This window comes from Cygnus atratus, chromosome 16 (genome assembly GCF_013377495.2).
Source record: "Cygnus atratus isolate AKBS03 ecotype Queensland, Australia chromosome 16, CAtr_DNAZoo_HiC_assembly, whole genome shotgun sequence".
Taxonomy (NCBI): domain Eukaryota; kingdom Metazoa; phylum Chordata; class Aves; order Anseriformes; family Anatidae; genus Cygnus; species Cygnus atratus.
This window is the reverse complement of record NC_066377.1, coordinates 15,457,578-15,473,779: the sequence shown is the minus strand read 5'-3', so window position 1 is coordinate 15,473,779 and position 16,202 is coordinate 15,457,578. Positions and strand designations below refer to the sequence as shown.

The following is a 16,202-nucleotide window of genomic DNA, read 5'->3' as shown; positions in this document are numbered from 1 at the left end:
AACCCTGGAAGGGCACCTGAGCATGGGAATGTGAAAGCGCAGCACTTGGGTCATTTTCTGTTCATTTTGTATCTACACAACAGGAAAACACCCTGTCTACAGAGTCCAGAAACAAGCTCTTCCACTGAGAACACTTAATTATACATTTTTAACAAACAGCAGTGACTGTTACAATGTAAAAAACAAAAACAAACAAACAAACAAAAACACTAACCAAGTCTGCTGTGCAGTAAATTAACAAGTTTACTCAGCTGATTTTCCTAGTATTTAATAGCTGACAAAAACCTGAAAGGACTGCGTTAACATTTTGTTAAGAGAAAACAACCCTTGAAACTGTCCAAAGTTTCAAAAAGTTTATATTCTAAACACTGTATAAAATATCCTGGCTTTGAACCAACATCTTAAACTGAAAAGGAACATCTCAGTTGTTTCACATCTGTAAAATACATGCTGGAGAAAGCTAGCACTACATGTTTTAAGGTATGACGCAGGCTTAAAATGATCAGTGAAGCACTAATGAGTTCTGCCTCTTTAGTACCTCACCACAGGGAATGACAAGACCCAGACATTTCTTTTTCCACAGTGTCACCCAGTGAGAGGTGGTGGAGGAGATGCTTGCACAAACACATCTCAAGACATTACACAGCAGCTCAAAAGAGCATTTTCACCTTCAGGGAGGAGATGCTGGTGACAAATGTCACCAGCCCCCACTTACTTATCACACCTCTATTTCACTAGTAAGGCTGTATCCATTCACAGTCACACTAACAGGGCAGATATTCCCCAAACAAACAAAGGAACAAGAAAATCATTATAAGACCATGAAACAATTTTCTATTTTTCAGTTATGCCATGAAAACGATGCAATAAGATGATGGTCACTATATGCTCACAAACATTGGCAGTCTTTAAAGATGAATTATCTTCCCTTTAAGAATGTGAGTTCTCTCTTTTTACTTTAGTATTGAAATGCCTACCTTCCACTTCGAACCTTCACGAGCGAGTGGAATAAATCTTCCATCAAACATGTGTGAAAACGGTCCGTGACCTTAGATATAAAGATTACACAGGTTTAATCTGAGACATGGTTGTCAATAAAAGTATCTTGAGCAAGCTGAGGATCTGCATTCTCTTGTATTTGATTTGATCTTGACATCATCTATGAAGAAGATTCAACTACAGCAAGTACACCTCACTAACACATCACCTTAAGTACTACTGCACTTAACATAGATGGTTCCATTACTGAGACCACAGGAAAGTACTGCAGTAACACTGAGTACGTTAATTGCTCTGTACCAGCTCTGAAGAAAATAAACAGCGTTATAAATGAATAACAAATTTTGAAAGGGCCACTAATTTTCTCTCTGAGATGTTACTGGAGGTTTTGAGAGACTTGAGGACATCATGGAAGGAAGCACTTGACCACTGAGGAAGAACTGTAAAACACCGTATGAAAACAACACAAAAAACTGGCTAAGAGTGGCTACATATTCACCAAGTGGATTTGCCTCTACAGAGGTACTCTGAACCAAACAGGAACAGATTAATCCTGTCTTGGAAGATGGTCATGAACTGAGGAGCCTGAAACAGCTCTCACGTTCGGTTCTCACAGCCAACTCTTCCTTCAGGTTAGCTTTCAAAGAGAAACAAGCCAGCTCAACTGTTGCTCGCTCACCCAAATCATGACAAAGACCCGCAATTTCTACACAGAGGATGTCTCGTTGGGTTATATCCAATTCTGGTTGTCTCTCCTTCAGTGCACGAACCAGGCATCCTGCTAGGTACCCCACCCTGTCGCAGGACAAAAATAAATAAATAAATAAAAGGAAGTGAATACAATAGCATTTTAGCTTGAACAGGAAAAGAACAGTTCACCTATTCTATTTCGCTACTTTAAGACACAGACTTGTCTAAAACATGTCTAAAACATAGCACACAACACGTAATGAAAACCTGACCTGCAAGATGATCAGAGAAACAGTTTTTTTTCCTGTAGTAGAGCTTTAGCCAACAGTAACGCATCTGAATGCAAAAAAAGCAAGAGATAACATGCCCAAAACATGGAAGAAACAGTATCTTAACATGGTACTCTGACATGTCTAAGCAGATCCTGCATCTTCTTTCCCATAAACACATGAGTTAAAATCAGCCTTCAGTTTAAACTGGAAGCGAAACATTCTCAGCATTCTCCCCTTAATTAAAGCAAAGCTTCAGGTATTTCCAACCTTGCAGACATTTGCTTTCTTATAGTCATTATGGCTGCAAAACCCTACGGGAAAACAGACTCCCCTAGCAGATTGACCTAGTCTACACAGAACCACAGAATTGTAGGGGTTGGAAGGGACCTAGGGAGATCATCTACTCCAACCCCAGCCTGCCAAAGCAGGTTCCCTAGAGCAGGCTGCCCAGGTAGGTGTCCAGACAGGCCTTGAATATCCCCAGAAAAGGAGACCCCACAACCTCCCTGGGCAGCCTGTCCCAGTGCTCCACCACCCTCACTGTCAAGAAGTTTTTTCGCATGTTGGTGCGGAACTTCCTGTGATCCATTTTGTGGCCATTGCCACTTGTCCTGTCCTCACAGACCACTGAAAAGAGGTTGACCATATCCCTCTGTCTCCCACACTTCAGGTATTTATAAACATCGATAAGATCCCCCCTCAGTCTTCTCTTCTCCAGGCTGAACAGACCCAGGTCTCTCAGCCTTTCCTCACAGGGGAGGTGCTCCAGGCCCCGTATCACCTTTGTGGCCCTCCGCTGGACTCTTTCCAGGAGATCCCTGTCTTCTTTGTAGTGGGGAGCCCAGAACTGGACACAGTACTCCAGGTGAGGCCTGACCAGGGCAGAGTAGATGCGGAGGATCACCTGCCTTGACCTGCTGGCCACGCTCCTTTTAATGCACGCCAGGATCCCATTGGCCTTCTTGACCACCAGGGCACACTGCTGGCTCACGGCCAACCTGTCGTCCACCAGGACCCCCAGGTCCTTCTCCGCAGAGCTCCTCTCCAGCAGGTCATCTCCCAGCCTGTACTGATACGTCCAGTTGTTCCTTCCCAGGTGCAGGACTCTACACTTGCTCTTGTTAAGCTTCATTTGGTTTCTTCCTGCCCATCTTTCTAGCTTGTCCAGGTCTCGCTGAATGGCAGCACAGCCTTTTGGCGTGTCAGCCACTCCTCCCAGCTTTGTGTCATCGGCGTACTTGCTGAGGACGGACACTATTCTCTCATCAAGGTTGTCAATGAAGATGTTGAACAAGACCAGACCCAGCACCGACCCCTGGGGAACACCGCTAGTCACAGGTCTCCAGCCAGACTCTGTGCCACCGACCACCACCCTCTGAGCTCAGCCAGTCAGCCAGTTCTCAACCCACTCCTTACTGTCCACTCCTCTGTCCCACACTTTCTCAGCTTTGCTAGCAGGATGTCATGGGAGACAGTATCAAAAGCCTTGCTGAAGTCAAGGTAGATGACATCCACTGCTCTCCCCCCATCTACCCAGCTGGTGATGCCGTCATAGAAGGCAACGAGGTTGGTCGAGTAGGATTTCCCCTTGGTGAATCCATGCTGACTACTCCTCATAACCTTCTTCTCCTCCAATTGCTTGAAGATGGCCTCCAGAACAAGCTGTTCCCTTTCTAGGGACAGAGGTGAGACTGACTGGCCTGTAGTTTCCCAGATCCTCCTTCTTGCCCTTTTTGGAAACCAGAGTGACATTGGCTATCCTCCAGTCTTCAGGCACCTCTCCTGTTCTCCAGGACATTTTAAAGATGATAGAGAGCAGTTCGGCAATCACCTCTGACAGCTCCCTCAGCGCACAAGTAAGTAGTCTTACTCCTTTATTTGACAGGAGGCTATATCAGATGCCTCAGTAGGTGCAGTAGTAGTATTTCATAATGTATGTATATATATAGTATGGTAATATTTCATAACAGACAGCCATGGAATAACTTCACTCTGTGAGCTCATTACATTATTGCCAGTGTGTTTCCTGAAGCACCTCAGCTTATGCCTCATCCTTTTACTTTATGTCAGTGCAAAAGCAACGGTCCATAACAGTCACAAAGGCATTTTGTTCTCTTTTTTTCCTATTTTAACAATAGTTTATGACAAAATATCTTCCCCTGTCCCCTCCACAGATCGACTCACTGATGAAAAAAGGCAATAGGTGTAATTGCTAATAGTTTCTGAGATATGGTTTCCGAAGTATAGAGTCGACGACAGTGCTGAGTACAAATACCAGGTTAGAGTCATGACCAGAAATCTCATCATTTCATAAGCCATCGTTACACCACACAGTACCATAACAATCTTAAACCAGGGCCCGGAAAAGATAAACAGCACGACAGGGAGCACATACAGAAAGTAACGTGCTATAAAACTCAATTTCGGAAACAGGCACAGCAGACTTGAGATTAAGGCAATCAACATTGTGACTAGCAACTATTAAGCAGGTCGAATACTTATACCAATTTTAGTTTAACACACTCTGGTCAAATCTGTCGATATCTCAACCCTTCGAGCCCCACGTTGGGCGCCAAATGGACTGTTGTGGTTTAGCCCGGCTGGCAGCCAAACACCACACAGCCGTTCGCTCACCCTCCCCCCTCCCTCTCTGGGATGGGGGAGAGAAACAGGAAAGTGAAGCCTGTGAGTTGAGATAAAGACAGTTTATTAAGACAGGAAAAATAATAATAATAGTATTAATAATAATAATGTGTACGAAACAAGTGATGCACAATGCAATTGTTCACCACCCATTGACCGATGCCCAGCCTACCCCCGAGCAGCCGGCCCCGCCCCCCCCCCGGCTAGCCACCCCTATATATTGTTCAGCATGACGTCAGATGGTATGGAATACCCCTTTGGCCAGTTTGGGTCAGCTGTCCTGGGTCTGTCCCCTCCCAGCTCCTGCTGCATCCCTAGCCTGCTCGCTAGCAGGACAGAGCGAGAAGCTGAAAAGTCCTTGGCTTGGTGTAAGCGCTGCTCTACAACAATCAAAACACCAGCACGTTATCAGCGCTCTTCTCATCCTAATCCAAAACATAGCACCCTACCAGCTACTAGGAGGAAAATTAACTCTGTCCTAACTGAAACCAGGACATTATTTCACTCCCTATTATTCATTTAATTTCAGTGAATAGGCCCTCTGTTCTCACGATATAAAAACAGCAGGAATGAATGTAAGACAAGCAGTCCTGTAAAGTGTTCATGAGCTCTACCCCAGCTTCCTTTTCTACTCGCCTCAACAGTTCCAAGAGTTCCACTTGCTGAACATCTTAAAGCAAGACAAAGTTTTATGACAGAAGGTAACATCTGAGTTGTATTAGCTCAATGTCTGTAAGTCCATGGGGCCTCAGAGATTCATTACAGAGTACTGAGGGAGTTATTAGATATATGAGGATATTAGAGTTGGACCCCTCTCAGCAATTTACCAAAGGTCGTGGGAGTCTGGGGGGGTCCCTGCTGACTGGAAGCTGGCCGACATTATACCCAGTGACAAGAAGGGCAGGAGGGAACACCCAGAAAGCAATAGATCTGTCAGTCTAACCTCAGTCCCTGGGAAAGTTGTGGAGAAGATTGTCCTGGGGGATACTGAAAAGCACTTAGAGAACAAAGCTGTTCTTTAAACAATAGCTGTGACAACTGGTTTCACACTATGCTGGGTGATGAACTGTCTCGATGGTAGAGCTCACAGGGCCCTAGCGAATGGGGCTGCATCTGGCTGGTGGCCGATCACCAGCAGCGTTCCCCGGGGCTCATTTCTAGGGCCAGGCCTGTTCAACATCTTTATCAGCGATCTGCCGGCAGGAGTGGGACGGTCCTCAGCAAGTCTGCCGATGGCACTGAACTGGGAGGTGCTGCTGACTCCCTGCAGAGGCCTCGCAGGGGGATCTGGAGAGATGGGAGCATTGGGCAGTCAACAAAGGGAAAGGCCGGGTGCTGCCCCTGGGACGGAGCAGTGCCGGACACGGGCACAGCCTGGGAGACGCGTGGCTGGAGAGCAGCTCAGCTGGATGGGGCCTGGGGGTGCTGGGGACAGCAGCTCAGCACGAGCCAGCAGCGAGCCCTGGCAGCCAAGGGGGAGAAAAAAAATGCATTTTGGGGTGCATTAAACACAGCCCAGCCAGCCGGTCAAATGAGGCGATTGTCCCTCTGTTTTCTGCTGGTGGGGCCTCGCCTGGAATACTGTGTGCAGCTCTGGGCCCCACAGTACGAAAAAGATGTTAAGGTCCTTGAAAGAGGAGGGCAACAAAGCTGGAAAAGGGGCTGGAAGGCCTGTCCTGTGAGGAGTGGCTGAGGGCACCTGGGTGGTCCAGTGTGGAGGAAAGGAGGCCAAGAGGCGACCTCGCTGCTCTCTGCGGCTTCCCGAGGAGGTGCCGGTCTCTGTCCCCTGGGGACCGATGGCAGGATGTGCGGAAAGGGCACAAAGCTGTGCCGGGGGAGGGTCAGACCGGGCATCGGGAAAATATTCTGGACTGTGAGGGTGGCCAAAGGTTGGAAGAGGCTTTCTAGCAAGGTGGTTGATGCCCCACGCCTGTCAGTGTTCAAGAGGCATTTGGGCAATGCAGTTGTTACTGTGCTTTAACTTTTGGGTAGCCCTGAAGAGGTCAGAGAGTTGGACTAGATGATCTTTGAAGGCCCCTTCCAACCAAGCTGTTGTATTCTATCTTTTATTAGACAAAATTTTGCTGTTTTTTTATTTTTGTTCTTACAGTGCCAGTAAGTACACAAAGCCCCCTCTCTTCTATTTTAACCCTATAGAAGTCTTCAAAACCATATACAAGTTGAGAATAACTGTCCTAAGTTTATCTATATGAATTAATTGAACCGTTTGAAAGAAAAGGTTGTTGCTACAACTGGAGTTTTCAGGTTTCTGGTTTGTATGATTTGTTAATACTCCTTGTGTTTTTTCTCTTCAGACTCATCAGATACAGTCAATTCAATTCTGCCTTACTGATGTGATCCTTTTGCAATAGTCATTTACATCTTGTTAGCATCATGGGGGGCAGTGGCCAGACTTCAGTACTACAAAAGCAAGTTTAGGCTGGCCAGATCACCTAAATAAAAACATCGATTAAGTTCAATTTCTTTGCACCTTGGGATATACCTTCAAAACAAGCCTAAACTTTTCATTAATTGGCATTTTTGTGGAGTGCGAATGATTTAGCAACACCCTGGAAATCCTCACATCCATGACCTGTTTCTCTTTAACTTATATTACTGCTAACAGCCTGACAATTTGGCATCGATTGCATGAAGCACACTTAACTACAAATGCAAACATTACAACTAAAGCCCATTTTATCTGTTCTGGGAAATCTAAGAGGATTGCATCTGTCTGACAGGTCATTTATAGCAGCCTCAGTACTCTTCCCAGGCTTATGCTTTTAAACTCAATTTTCAGCTGGGGAGAACACACAGCACTCAGTCTCTAATTAGCATTACCAGAAGGAAAAGAAAGGCGGAAAGCATTGATCCATATTGGGAGTTTCTTTATCTCTCTTTAGTAAATGAGGTCCAAGAGAACAGCCTATAATCACGAATGATAGACAGATTCATGTGACAGAAAATGCCACCGCAACAGTCTTCATAAACCCTCAAAGCTAAATAATGTACCTTGGCTGGCACTCCACACCAGTGGAACCAATCTCAGGGAAACACAAATACAAGAGACATGCATACAAGACTATGTTACCTTACCCTAAAGAGTGTTCAAAGCGGTTGTGAGAGGCTCCTGGAAAAACAAAGTAAGTGCCACCCAGCTGCTTAATGTATCGCAGGCGCTGAAACTGAGGTGTGTCAATGATGCGAACAAGAAGAGGGTGCATTTCAATATGCCCATGAACTGGATCATTAAAAACCTACAAAAGCCGAGCAACAATGCAATCAACATTTAAAATATGACTTTGAAAACAAACAGGCACAAAGGTAAAGGGTATCTAGTAGGGTCAGGTATTTGGTGGGAGAGGTGGTATTGGTGATTTCTTGATTTCACCTTTAAAAGGGGCATATCCTGTCTATCCTGTATAAAGATTACTTAGGCATGACATCAGGAAAGACAAAGCTGTGCATTTCAGGTGGCGAGGGAATTCCAGACAAAAATCTCTAAAAGCATTACTTGCATTTGTTTAATTCCAATATTTAACACTTGAGAAAACCACTGTCTAGCTACATCTGTTATTCCACTTAAAGGAAGGTACTGCAATACACGTCTGGGATCATAGAATGGTTTGGGTTGGAAGGGACCTTAAAGATCACCCAGTTCTAAGCCCCTGCCATGGGCAGGGACACCTCCCACCAGACCAGGCTACCCAAAGCCCCATCCAGTATAGCCTTGAACACTGCCAGGGATGGGGCATCCACAGCTTCTCTGGGCAACCTGTGCCAGTGCCTCACCACCTTCTGAGTGAAGAATGTCTTCCTTATATCTATTCTAAACCTGCACACTTTTAGTTTAAAGCCATTACCCCTGGTCCTACCGCTACATTGCCTGACAAAGAATCGTCCCCAGCTTTCCTGTAGCCCCTTTAGGTACTGCAGGGCTGCTATAAGGTCTCCCCGGACCTTTCTCTTCTCCAGGCAGAAGAGCCCCAGCTCTCTCAGCCTTCATAGAAGAGGTGCTCCAACCCTCTGATCATTCTCATGGCCCTCCGTTGGATTCACTTCAACAGGTCCATGTCCTTCTTGTGCTGGGGACCCCAGAGCTGAACACAGGGCTCCAGGTGGGGTCTCAAGAGAGCAGAGCAGAGGGGGAGAATCCCCTCCCTACGCCCTGCTGGCCACACTGCTTTTGATGCAGCCCAGCATACAGATGGCTTTCTGGGCTGCAAACTCACATTTGCCAGCTCGTGTTGAGCTTCTCATCAAGCAACACTCTCAAGTCCTTCTCCTCAGGGCTGCTCTCAATACCCAGTAAGAAGTGTCTGGCTTGACACTGTTTTGTTTTTTTTAAACCAAGTGAGATTTTGCAGGGTGGAAATTATGATTCTAGTCTTTCTCATAAAAGAAAACACAAAACCCAAGACAAAATCTGAAGTACTCCCTGATTACCTCTAGGTTTGCATTATCTGAACAATGACTCAATGACTTCTACAGTAACATAAACACATAGAATTAATCCTTGCATCAGAAGAGAACATAAAGCCATTTCATGATACACTTATCTCAGTAAAATACTAAGGCAAATAAGTTTTTTTCTGTGTTCTCTCTACTCCAAACTGGCAGTGCTGCAGTCAGATGCACAGACAACAGAGGGATGTGTGCTGATGGGCTGTCCTGGCCTGGGTTAAACTAACACACACCACTGTGAGAAACTGTCAGACACCACAAGCAGTGGAAGCAAAAAGAAGTCTGTTAACACAGACCTGAGGCTAAACTAACAAAAACCAAGAAGGGGACACTCCACAAGACAGAAGACGTGAAAGGAGAGCTTCTCACATTTCAAACAGCAGCTGATTTGCTCATCCAATCTCCCACAACCACCAGGTGCCCACATCAAGCTCTTAGCTGCTGATTATAACAATTTTTCTGGTTAACATGGTTTTTGAAAGAACACTGACTATCGAGAAGAAGGGCTTGGAGCGTGCTGCCCTGCAAAGGAAAAGCACCACTGCAGCGCTGGCTGGCAGGGCAACAGGAGGGGAAGCAGAAAGACAAAGACAGATCGCTTCAAGTGCCAGCAAGGTCCCCCAGGCAGCACCACCGTTACCTTCATTACGTCCACTGTCTGTCTCAGTTTGTTCAGGCAGGCGAGCACCTTCAATCTCTCAGCTGGGAGGCTAGAAATAGAAGAATAACAGATTATTTGAGAGCAAAGTTTGCTAGGTATTTTCCTTGACAGTATATATGGAATTACTTGTGTGAGTTCATATTACTCTGATGTGCATTAACTCTTTTATGGAAATACATGTTTTTGTGGCTTTTTCATAAAAATACTGAAAGCATTTATCCTTCTGAAGTCAAATAGACAAGGAAGAGAATAAATACCACAGAAGTTGTCTGTAAAGCAGTATAAGTGTACTGAACCACGGAAGCATAGAAGATGCAATTTTGCTAAGAACCAATTCTTATAGTTCATAAAGATATTTTGCTGTCATTTTTAATAAACCATTAAAGGTCTCCTTCATGATATATGCATAAACCTTCAATAGAGCACTCTGCTGTAGTCACAGAAGACTTAGAACACAGACAGACAAGTCCTGAGGAAGAGATAATACACTTCATTACACCCACTTCTGTTAACTCTGTCTGCAAGTTTCGTCCTTGAGCAAACTGGTTTCAGCCTCAGTACAAGAGCAAACACTTTACCACTAGAAAACACAGTTTGTTACCTTTTGCACTCTTCAGCAATTAACCACTCTGAGTCCAGCTTTACATCAGTCTTTGAATTTAAAGTTTAACAGAAATTAATAACAAAAAATGTCAACTATTAACAAAAACAAATACAGCCAGATGCACTGAATATTTTCATCTCAATCATTTAATAATTCACAGTCCATAAAAATATTAAATGCATATGACGCCTGAGCTCCTGGTGAGTTTTTTTGTTTGTTTTAACCAGTTTATATCCCTGTCCCCAGCAGAGGAGTTCTTGGCTGCAGCCTGTGCTGCTGTCACTTGCAAGCCTTCAGCTGCTTCTGCTCGCGAGCAAGATAAAAGCACTGGCAGTGACGCTCAGACCAGCATGTTACTTCACACCTCGAGCAGCTCAACCTGTAGGAATGGTCACAAAGTCTCAGATAATTACAGGGGAGTTCCTGAACGAGGCCACTATTTACAGGGCAAAAGTAAACAGCTAAAACTGAAGACAAGAGGAGGACCACCTGCATATGCCTGTCCTTCCCTGCTATGATAAGATGAAGAACTTGGGCATGGTGGAAGAGCAGAGGAACTCTTCTGCAGCCACCAAAACTGAAGCTTGCACATATCTATCTTCATGCTCCCAGGAAACGCAATTGCAACAGCTCTTTGAGGTCTGTCCAGAAAACGGGACCAAGGACATTCAACTGCTGTCTGTAAGAAACACATAACCTTTGCAACTACGTGTCTGGCTAACTTGGACAGGATGAATGCTTTGGGTGGTAACCAAGCACCACCCTCAAAAACAGTTCAGGACAGTTCAGATTTTAAACACCAAACCTGATGTAAAAAGATGACCCCCCACTTTAGTAAATACAGCTGAGGGGTCTTTGGGGGTTATCACTTAAAAGCATGCTAGTAACGCTGATCAAATGCCACAATCATGTTTTTGAAAGAGCCATAATGCAGCAGGAGGTACACTGACACCATCAGACAGCCATGCCATCAGATAACAACTGCTCAACAGGACATTTTGGGTGACACAGAGTACCTGAACTTAGTCACATTTACGGGAAGGTGAGGCAATGCAAAGCAGTACCGAGCATTAAGCAAGGGACAGCACTTTTCCTCCCAGTGCTGAGTACGTGGCACAGTCTGTTGGTTGGAAGCACCTGACTGTTCTTTTAAATGCCACAGAAATTCAGAAGCAAGGAGAATATTCACTGGAAAATTATCAGGTACGTACGGGGGATGGCACATGGGCATCTACCCACTACTACTTGAGAAGTGACTGCAGCTACAGAAAGAGCAAAGGACACATCCGTGCTATTTACACTGTAGTTTGTTACACAACTACCTGTGCAAATGTTGTCCACAAAGAACATAGCCAGATGTGCTTTTTTTTTTTCCTCCCTCCAGAAACTCACCTCTAGCAGGGCTGTATTACACATTGCTAACACAGCTCTCTACACTGTAGGACAAATCTGATGGAGGTGCCCCCGGCCAGACTGGTGCTGCAGATGGATGCTACAGAGGCAGGAAAGTCCATGCCTGACCTACCTACCAGTCGCTGGCTCCTGCCTCCAGGAATGCTGACCCCACTTTGGGGCTTGGACTCCCGAAGACAAAGCATATGGCCAGTACGGTCACGGTGAGCATAAAATCACAAAGAGCTCTTTAGTGATCTCCAGAGAAAGAACAACAGCAAGGAGTTGTTTACGTTGTGCCTACACGATAGGACTGTCTCAACCAGAAGATTACAAACAAATCATATTTTAATACAGTTTTCTCAGGGTGTGGCTGATGTAGTTCTTCAAACTGCCCTTAAAGCAGCTGTCTTTGAAAGGGTGAAGACTGCCATTTCCCCATTCATTCCCCTCCACCCTTTCCTGCTTCACCCATGCCCTCCCTTGCACCACAAACAAGGAAGAAAAAAACCCACAGCCCCTCTACTGCACCCATTAGGAACTGAACTATTCCAGAGATGTCAACCAGACAGCCTCACTCACCACCTATGTTTAATGTGCACCATACCTCATTCTGCACAGAACATCCACTTCTAGGAGCAGGAGAATGCGTAGACAACCCCTAGCTCAGCCTCCAGTCCCCTGCTGTCCCAACTTCTCCTCTCTGTATGTCTGAGAATGACAGGGAACTATACTATAAGTGTGCAGTCATTACTGGTCTGACACAGAGAAATTATTAAAGTTATTGGAGGACATGGCATGCAATGGAAAAAAGCACAGGAAAGATCACTCTTCATTGCAAAGCCAAGCAGAAGTTATAAAAAAAAAAAAAGCAAACAGCTCTAGCAATTTCTCATCCAACTGACAATATTTTCAGCTCAACAGAATCAAGATGTCAGGCTGCATGGAACTAAACACCTTACAGTACAAAACTTGCCAACACATCATTCCATACACCCCATCCAATTTCTGCACCGACTGGGAGCTATTCATGGCCGTTTGGCTCCACACCGTCGTGCCTGGGTACACACTGCACCAACAGGACTCGACCTACACGCTTCCGAGAAGCCTTGGAGCAGCCTCTGTCTGTCCTGTACATACAGGCACCCAGTATGGGCACTTGATGCTCAAACAGGCACCAAGGTACTAAAAGCAACCAGCCCCCCGGTGGTGTATAAACAGAAACCACTCTCTGCTTGTTCTTTCAGCTACACAAATGCCTTTGGCAACAGAAACTAAGCCTTTAGCCACCTTCCTTGTGATTCCACACTATTCCTACCTGCAGGCTTAAAGTTAAAACCGTTCTCGCAAAACCCAAAACCATCTTAATACTGACTCCTGCCAACATCTTACCTCCGCCAAAGCACGACCCTTCTGCCTTGTCACCTTGAGCCACACGGGCTCTCCTTTCCCGCCAGCGGACACACCCAGACGCTCCCTCTCTGAGCGCACCCTTCTCAAGCTGACAGCGCTCTTCTCCAGCCAAATCTCTGGACATCGTAGAGATGGGGCCCTTCATCCTCAGCACACTGTCAGCTCTGGTAGCCTTGCCTCCAAGCAGCCAACCCACACGCCAACATGCTTAAAGTCCTCCACACGCAAGCACAGCCCTGCACTTGTGCACGCCTGCCAAATAACCACACAGGGAACTGCCTTGGTACCGCTAACCACAACAATAGAAAATAACGTGAGAGGAGCAGAGGATTCGGAGATATGCGGAGGAGGAAGACCCCAGGATGCAGCTAGGCCCCTCAGACACGTCAGACCTTTATTTTCCCTTCTGTTTCCGGAGAGCAAGAAAGCACATTTACCACCTGACCAAGGACCAGGGCTGCAGGAGCTGCCGCTCCCCTCACTGCTGAGGGCAGTGCCGGCGGTGCTGAAGCCGGCGCCCCGCTGCCCCGGGCTCCACACCGGAGGCAAGGCTCCCCCGCCGGCCCCTGCCTCGCGGGGGCACACCGCTGCCTCCTTCTTCTTAACAACCCACCCTAGGGCAGCGAGCGCAGCAAAGATTAAAGCCCGAGCAACCGTCGCGAGGTCAGAATGTGAGCGCCCAGGCTCTGCCCGCGGGGACGGGGGACGCCCCGGCAGCCGGTGCCCCCTCGGAGCCCTGCGCCAGCGCCGCTCCCGGGCTCAGCGCGGCGATCGCTCGCTGCCGAGAGTAAACCCTCAGGAAAAGCCGGGCGCTCGCGGCGCGCGTCCCGCTCAGGCTTCAAGGGCCGCTTCGGGAACCCCCACGGAGCTTCGCCGGGAGCGTCGGGCTTCTCGCGGCCGCGGCACCCCCCCGCCCGCCCGCCCCGCGCCCCTCTCACCAGACGCGCGTGACCTCCAAGGCGCAGGCGGGCAGGTCCAGCAGCATGGCCCCGGTGACGCCGCTCTCTGCGGGGACAAGCACGCGGTGAGCGGCGCGGTGAGCGGCGCGGTGAGCGGCGCGGGGAGCGCCGCTGCCGCCGCCGCCCCCCCTTCCCTCCTTCCCCCCCTCCCGGCCCGGCCGCCGTTACCTCGGAAGCGGCGCAGCAGGCTGGGCTCGCCCACGCCGCTGCGCGAGAGGTGCTGGCAGAGCCGCTCCGTGTCCCACAGCCGCGGGTCGCCGTCGGCGACGGGGCCGCCGGGCCCCTCGGCCGAGCCCTGGAGCCGCGCGCGCTTGGCGGGGGCCGCGGCCCAGCCCGCCGCCGGGCTGCCCATCGCGCCGCCACGCAGGCGCAGCGCCCGCTCCGCTCCGCACCCGCCGCCCCGCGCTCCGCGGGGGCACGGACGCCGCCGTGACGTCAGCGCGGCGCGGCCCCCGGCCATGCGGCCCCCCCTTGACGCCGTCGCCGCCGCCGGCCGCCTCTACGCGCGCGGGCGGGAAGCGCCGCGTGGCGCCCGCCGCTGCCCCCGCCCCGCCCCGCCGAGAGGGGCCCCCCCGCAGGGAGCGGCCCCCCCGCACCCCGCACCCAGCCGAGGCGGCGGGGCCGGGCCCGGGGGTCTCGGGAGGCCGGGGCGCCAGCGCAGAGCGCCCCTGCCGCCCCCTCCGCTGAAGCTGCCGGTCAGCGCGGGCACCGGTGCCCTGCTCCGGCCCGGTCCCGGCACCCTGGGGTGCTGCTGAGGTGCGCGGCAGCCTCTGCCCTGGTGCCAGGCTGGATCGGGGAGCACCCATCAAGGCCAAGTGCACGGCGGCCCCTTACTGCCCAGGCCGTCTCTCCAGCATCCGACGCAGGGGGCTGCTGTCTGGAAGGAGCCGCCTTCCACATCAAGCTTCGATCGAGCCCGCGCATCCGTGGGGCGTGCAGAGCTGCCCTGGCGAGCTGCCCCCACAAGGGCAGGTTACTGTGAGGAACCGAGACAGAAATACCCGCAATCCAGCACCAACACCAGATGGTTCATTGTCCCAAACCCAGTTCAGTCACAGGCATCGACCTCCACAAAGATGCTCCCAAAAGACATGGCGCTGTAACGCTATTTAGCAAATGGTTATTCCTGCAAACAATGCTTCTGAAGATGCCCAAATCCAGTGATCTACCCTTTCTAATCTCAAACCACGAGCTTTTTCACTGTGTTTCCCCCCCCCGTGCTGCTGAGGAAGGGCAGTGAGAGAGTGGCTTGGTGGGCACCAAGCATTTAGCCCCCATCAAACCACCAGAACACGCTTCTGGGAGTTGCTATGTTTTCATCACACCGCAATTCAGACACAGCAAAATGAACAATCAAAAAACTTAATAGCAAAAAAACCTTTCTATGCTTCCTGCAAAGTCTTAGAGCTTACATCATACTATAGCGATTTGCTTTTGTAAGCGAGTGTTGTTTTCTCACTTTCTAGTTCTTGCCAGGAACGTGCACTTAGTGCTCAGCCTGTTTTTCATTTGCCTTTGTCTTTCCACCCCACTCTGGGGCTTTCCGAGATTTCCATCAGCAAATAGCCCTCACTGTCCGAAACGAAGCAGCCTGGCTGAGGGCAGGGCCCACTTACTGAGAGCAAATATGCCTCTTCTCAGAAAGAACATTAGCAGACAAGAACAAGCTAGATCCGTTAAGGAACATGACCACATGAAGTAGTCTCACACCTTTTGACAAAGCACACGTTTGAAAACAGGGTAAAGAGCGATTATTTCTGTGTAGAGTCTTATTTTTTTTTTTTACTTTACAGGTTTCTACTGGCACATTCCTGGTTTTGGTGGGCTCCATGAAGCAGTGCTACAAACACTCAAGCTTGTCTGCCTGAAGGTAGGACCGTCGAAGAATTGCTAAGTCCACAGCAAAGCAGTCATGACCTGGAGCCTGTTCTTTCCACCTCATTGCTTGCTTGATCCCTGTATTTACATGTTAACTAGCTGATGTTCCTGTGACTGAACTCTTGCAAAGCTGTTTTTGTTACTGGGAATCATGACAACAAAAGGCAGAGGATATTTGCAATCAGTACCTGATTTGGGGAGCAGTGCTGTGGGATGTACAGGGTGAA

General features: G+C 48.6%; 1 protein-coding gene across 3 annotated transcripts in view; it reads right to left on the bottom strand.

The window, feature by feature from the left end:
* SAMHD1 (SAM and HD domain containing deoxynucleoside triphosphate triphosphohydrolase 1) overlaps positions 1–14,449 on the bottom strand; it is a 31,064-nt gene extending 16,615 nt beyond the window's left edge. Inside the window, exons 1-6 of one of the 3 annotated variants that reach the window (XM_035548129.2) lie at positions 14,266–14,449; positions 14,077–14,143; positions 9,709–9,778; positions 7,701–7,861; positions 1,679–1,794; positions 978–1,048 (exon numbers count right to left, since the gene is read on the bottom strand). In XM_035548129.2, coding sequence (XP_035404022.1) covers positions 978–1,048; positions 1,679–1,794; positions 7,701–7,861; positions 9,709–9,778; positions 14,077–14,143; positions 14,266–14,449 — 669 coding nt within the window. Of the gene's footprint in view, positions 1–977; positions 1,049–1,678; positions 1,795–7,700; positions 7,862–9,708; positions 9,779–12,332; positions 12,437–13,117; positions 13,508–14,076; positions 14,144–14,265 lie in introns of those variants that run through there. The other 2 variants (XM_035548130.2, XM_035548131.2) reach the window with 2 other exon arrangements.
* Between the last annotated feature and the right edge of the window lie 1,753 nt (positions 14,450–16,202).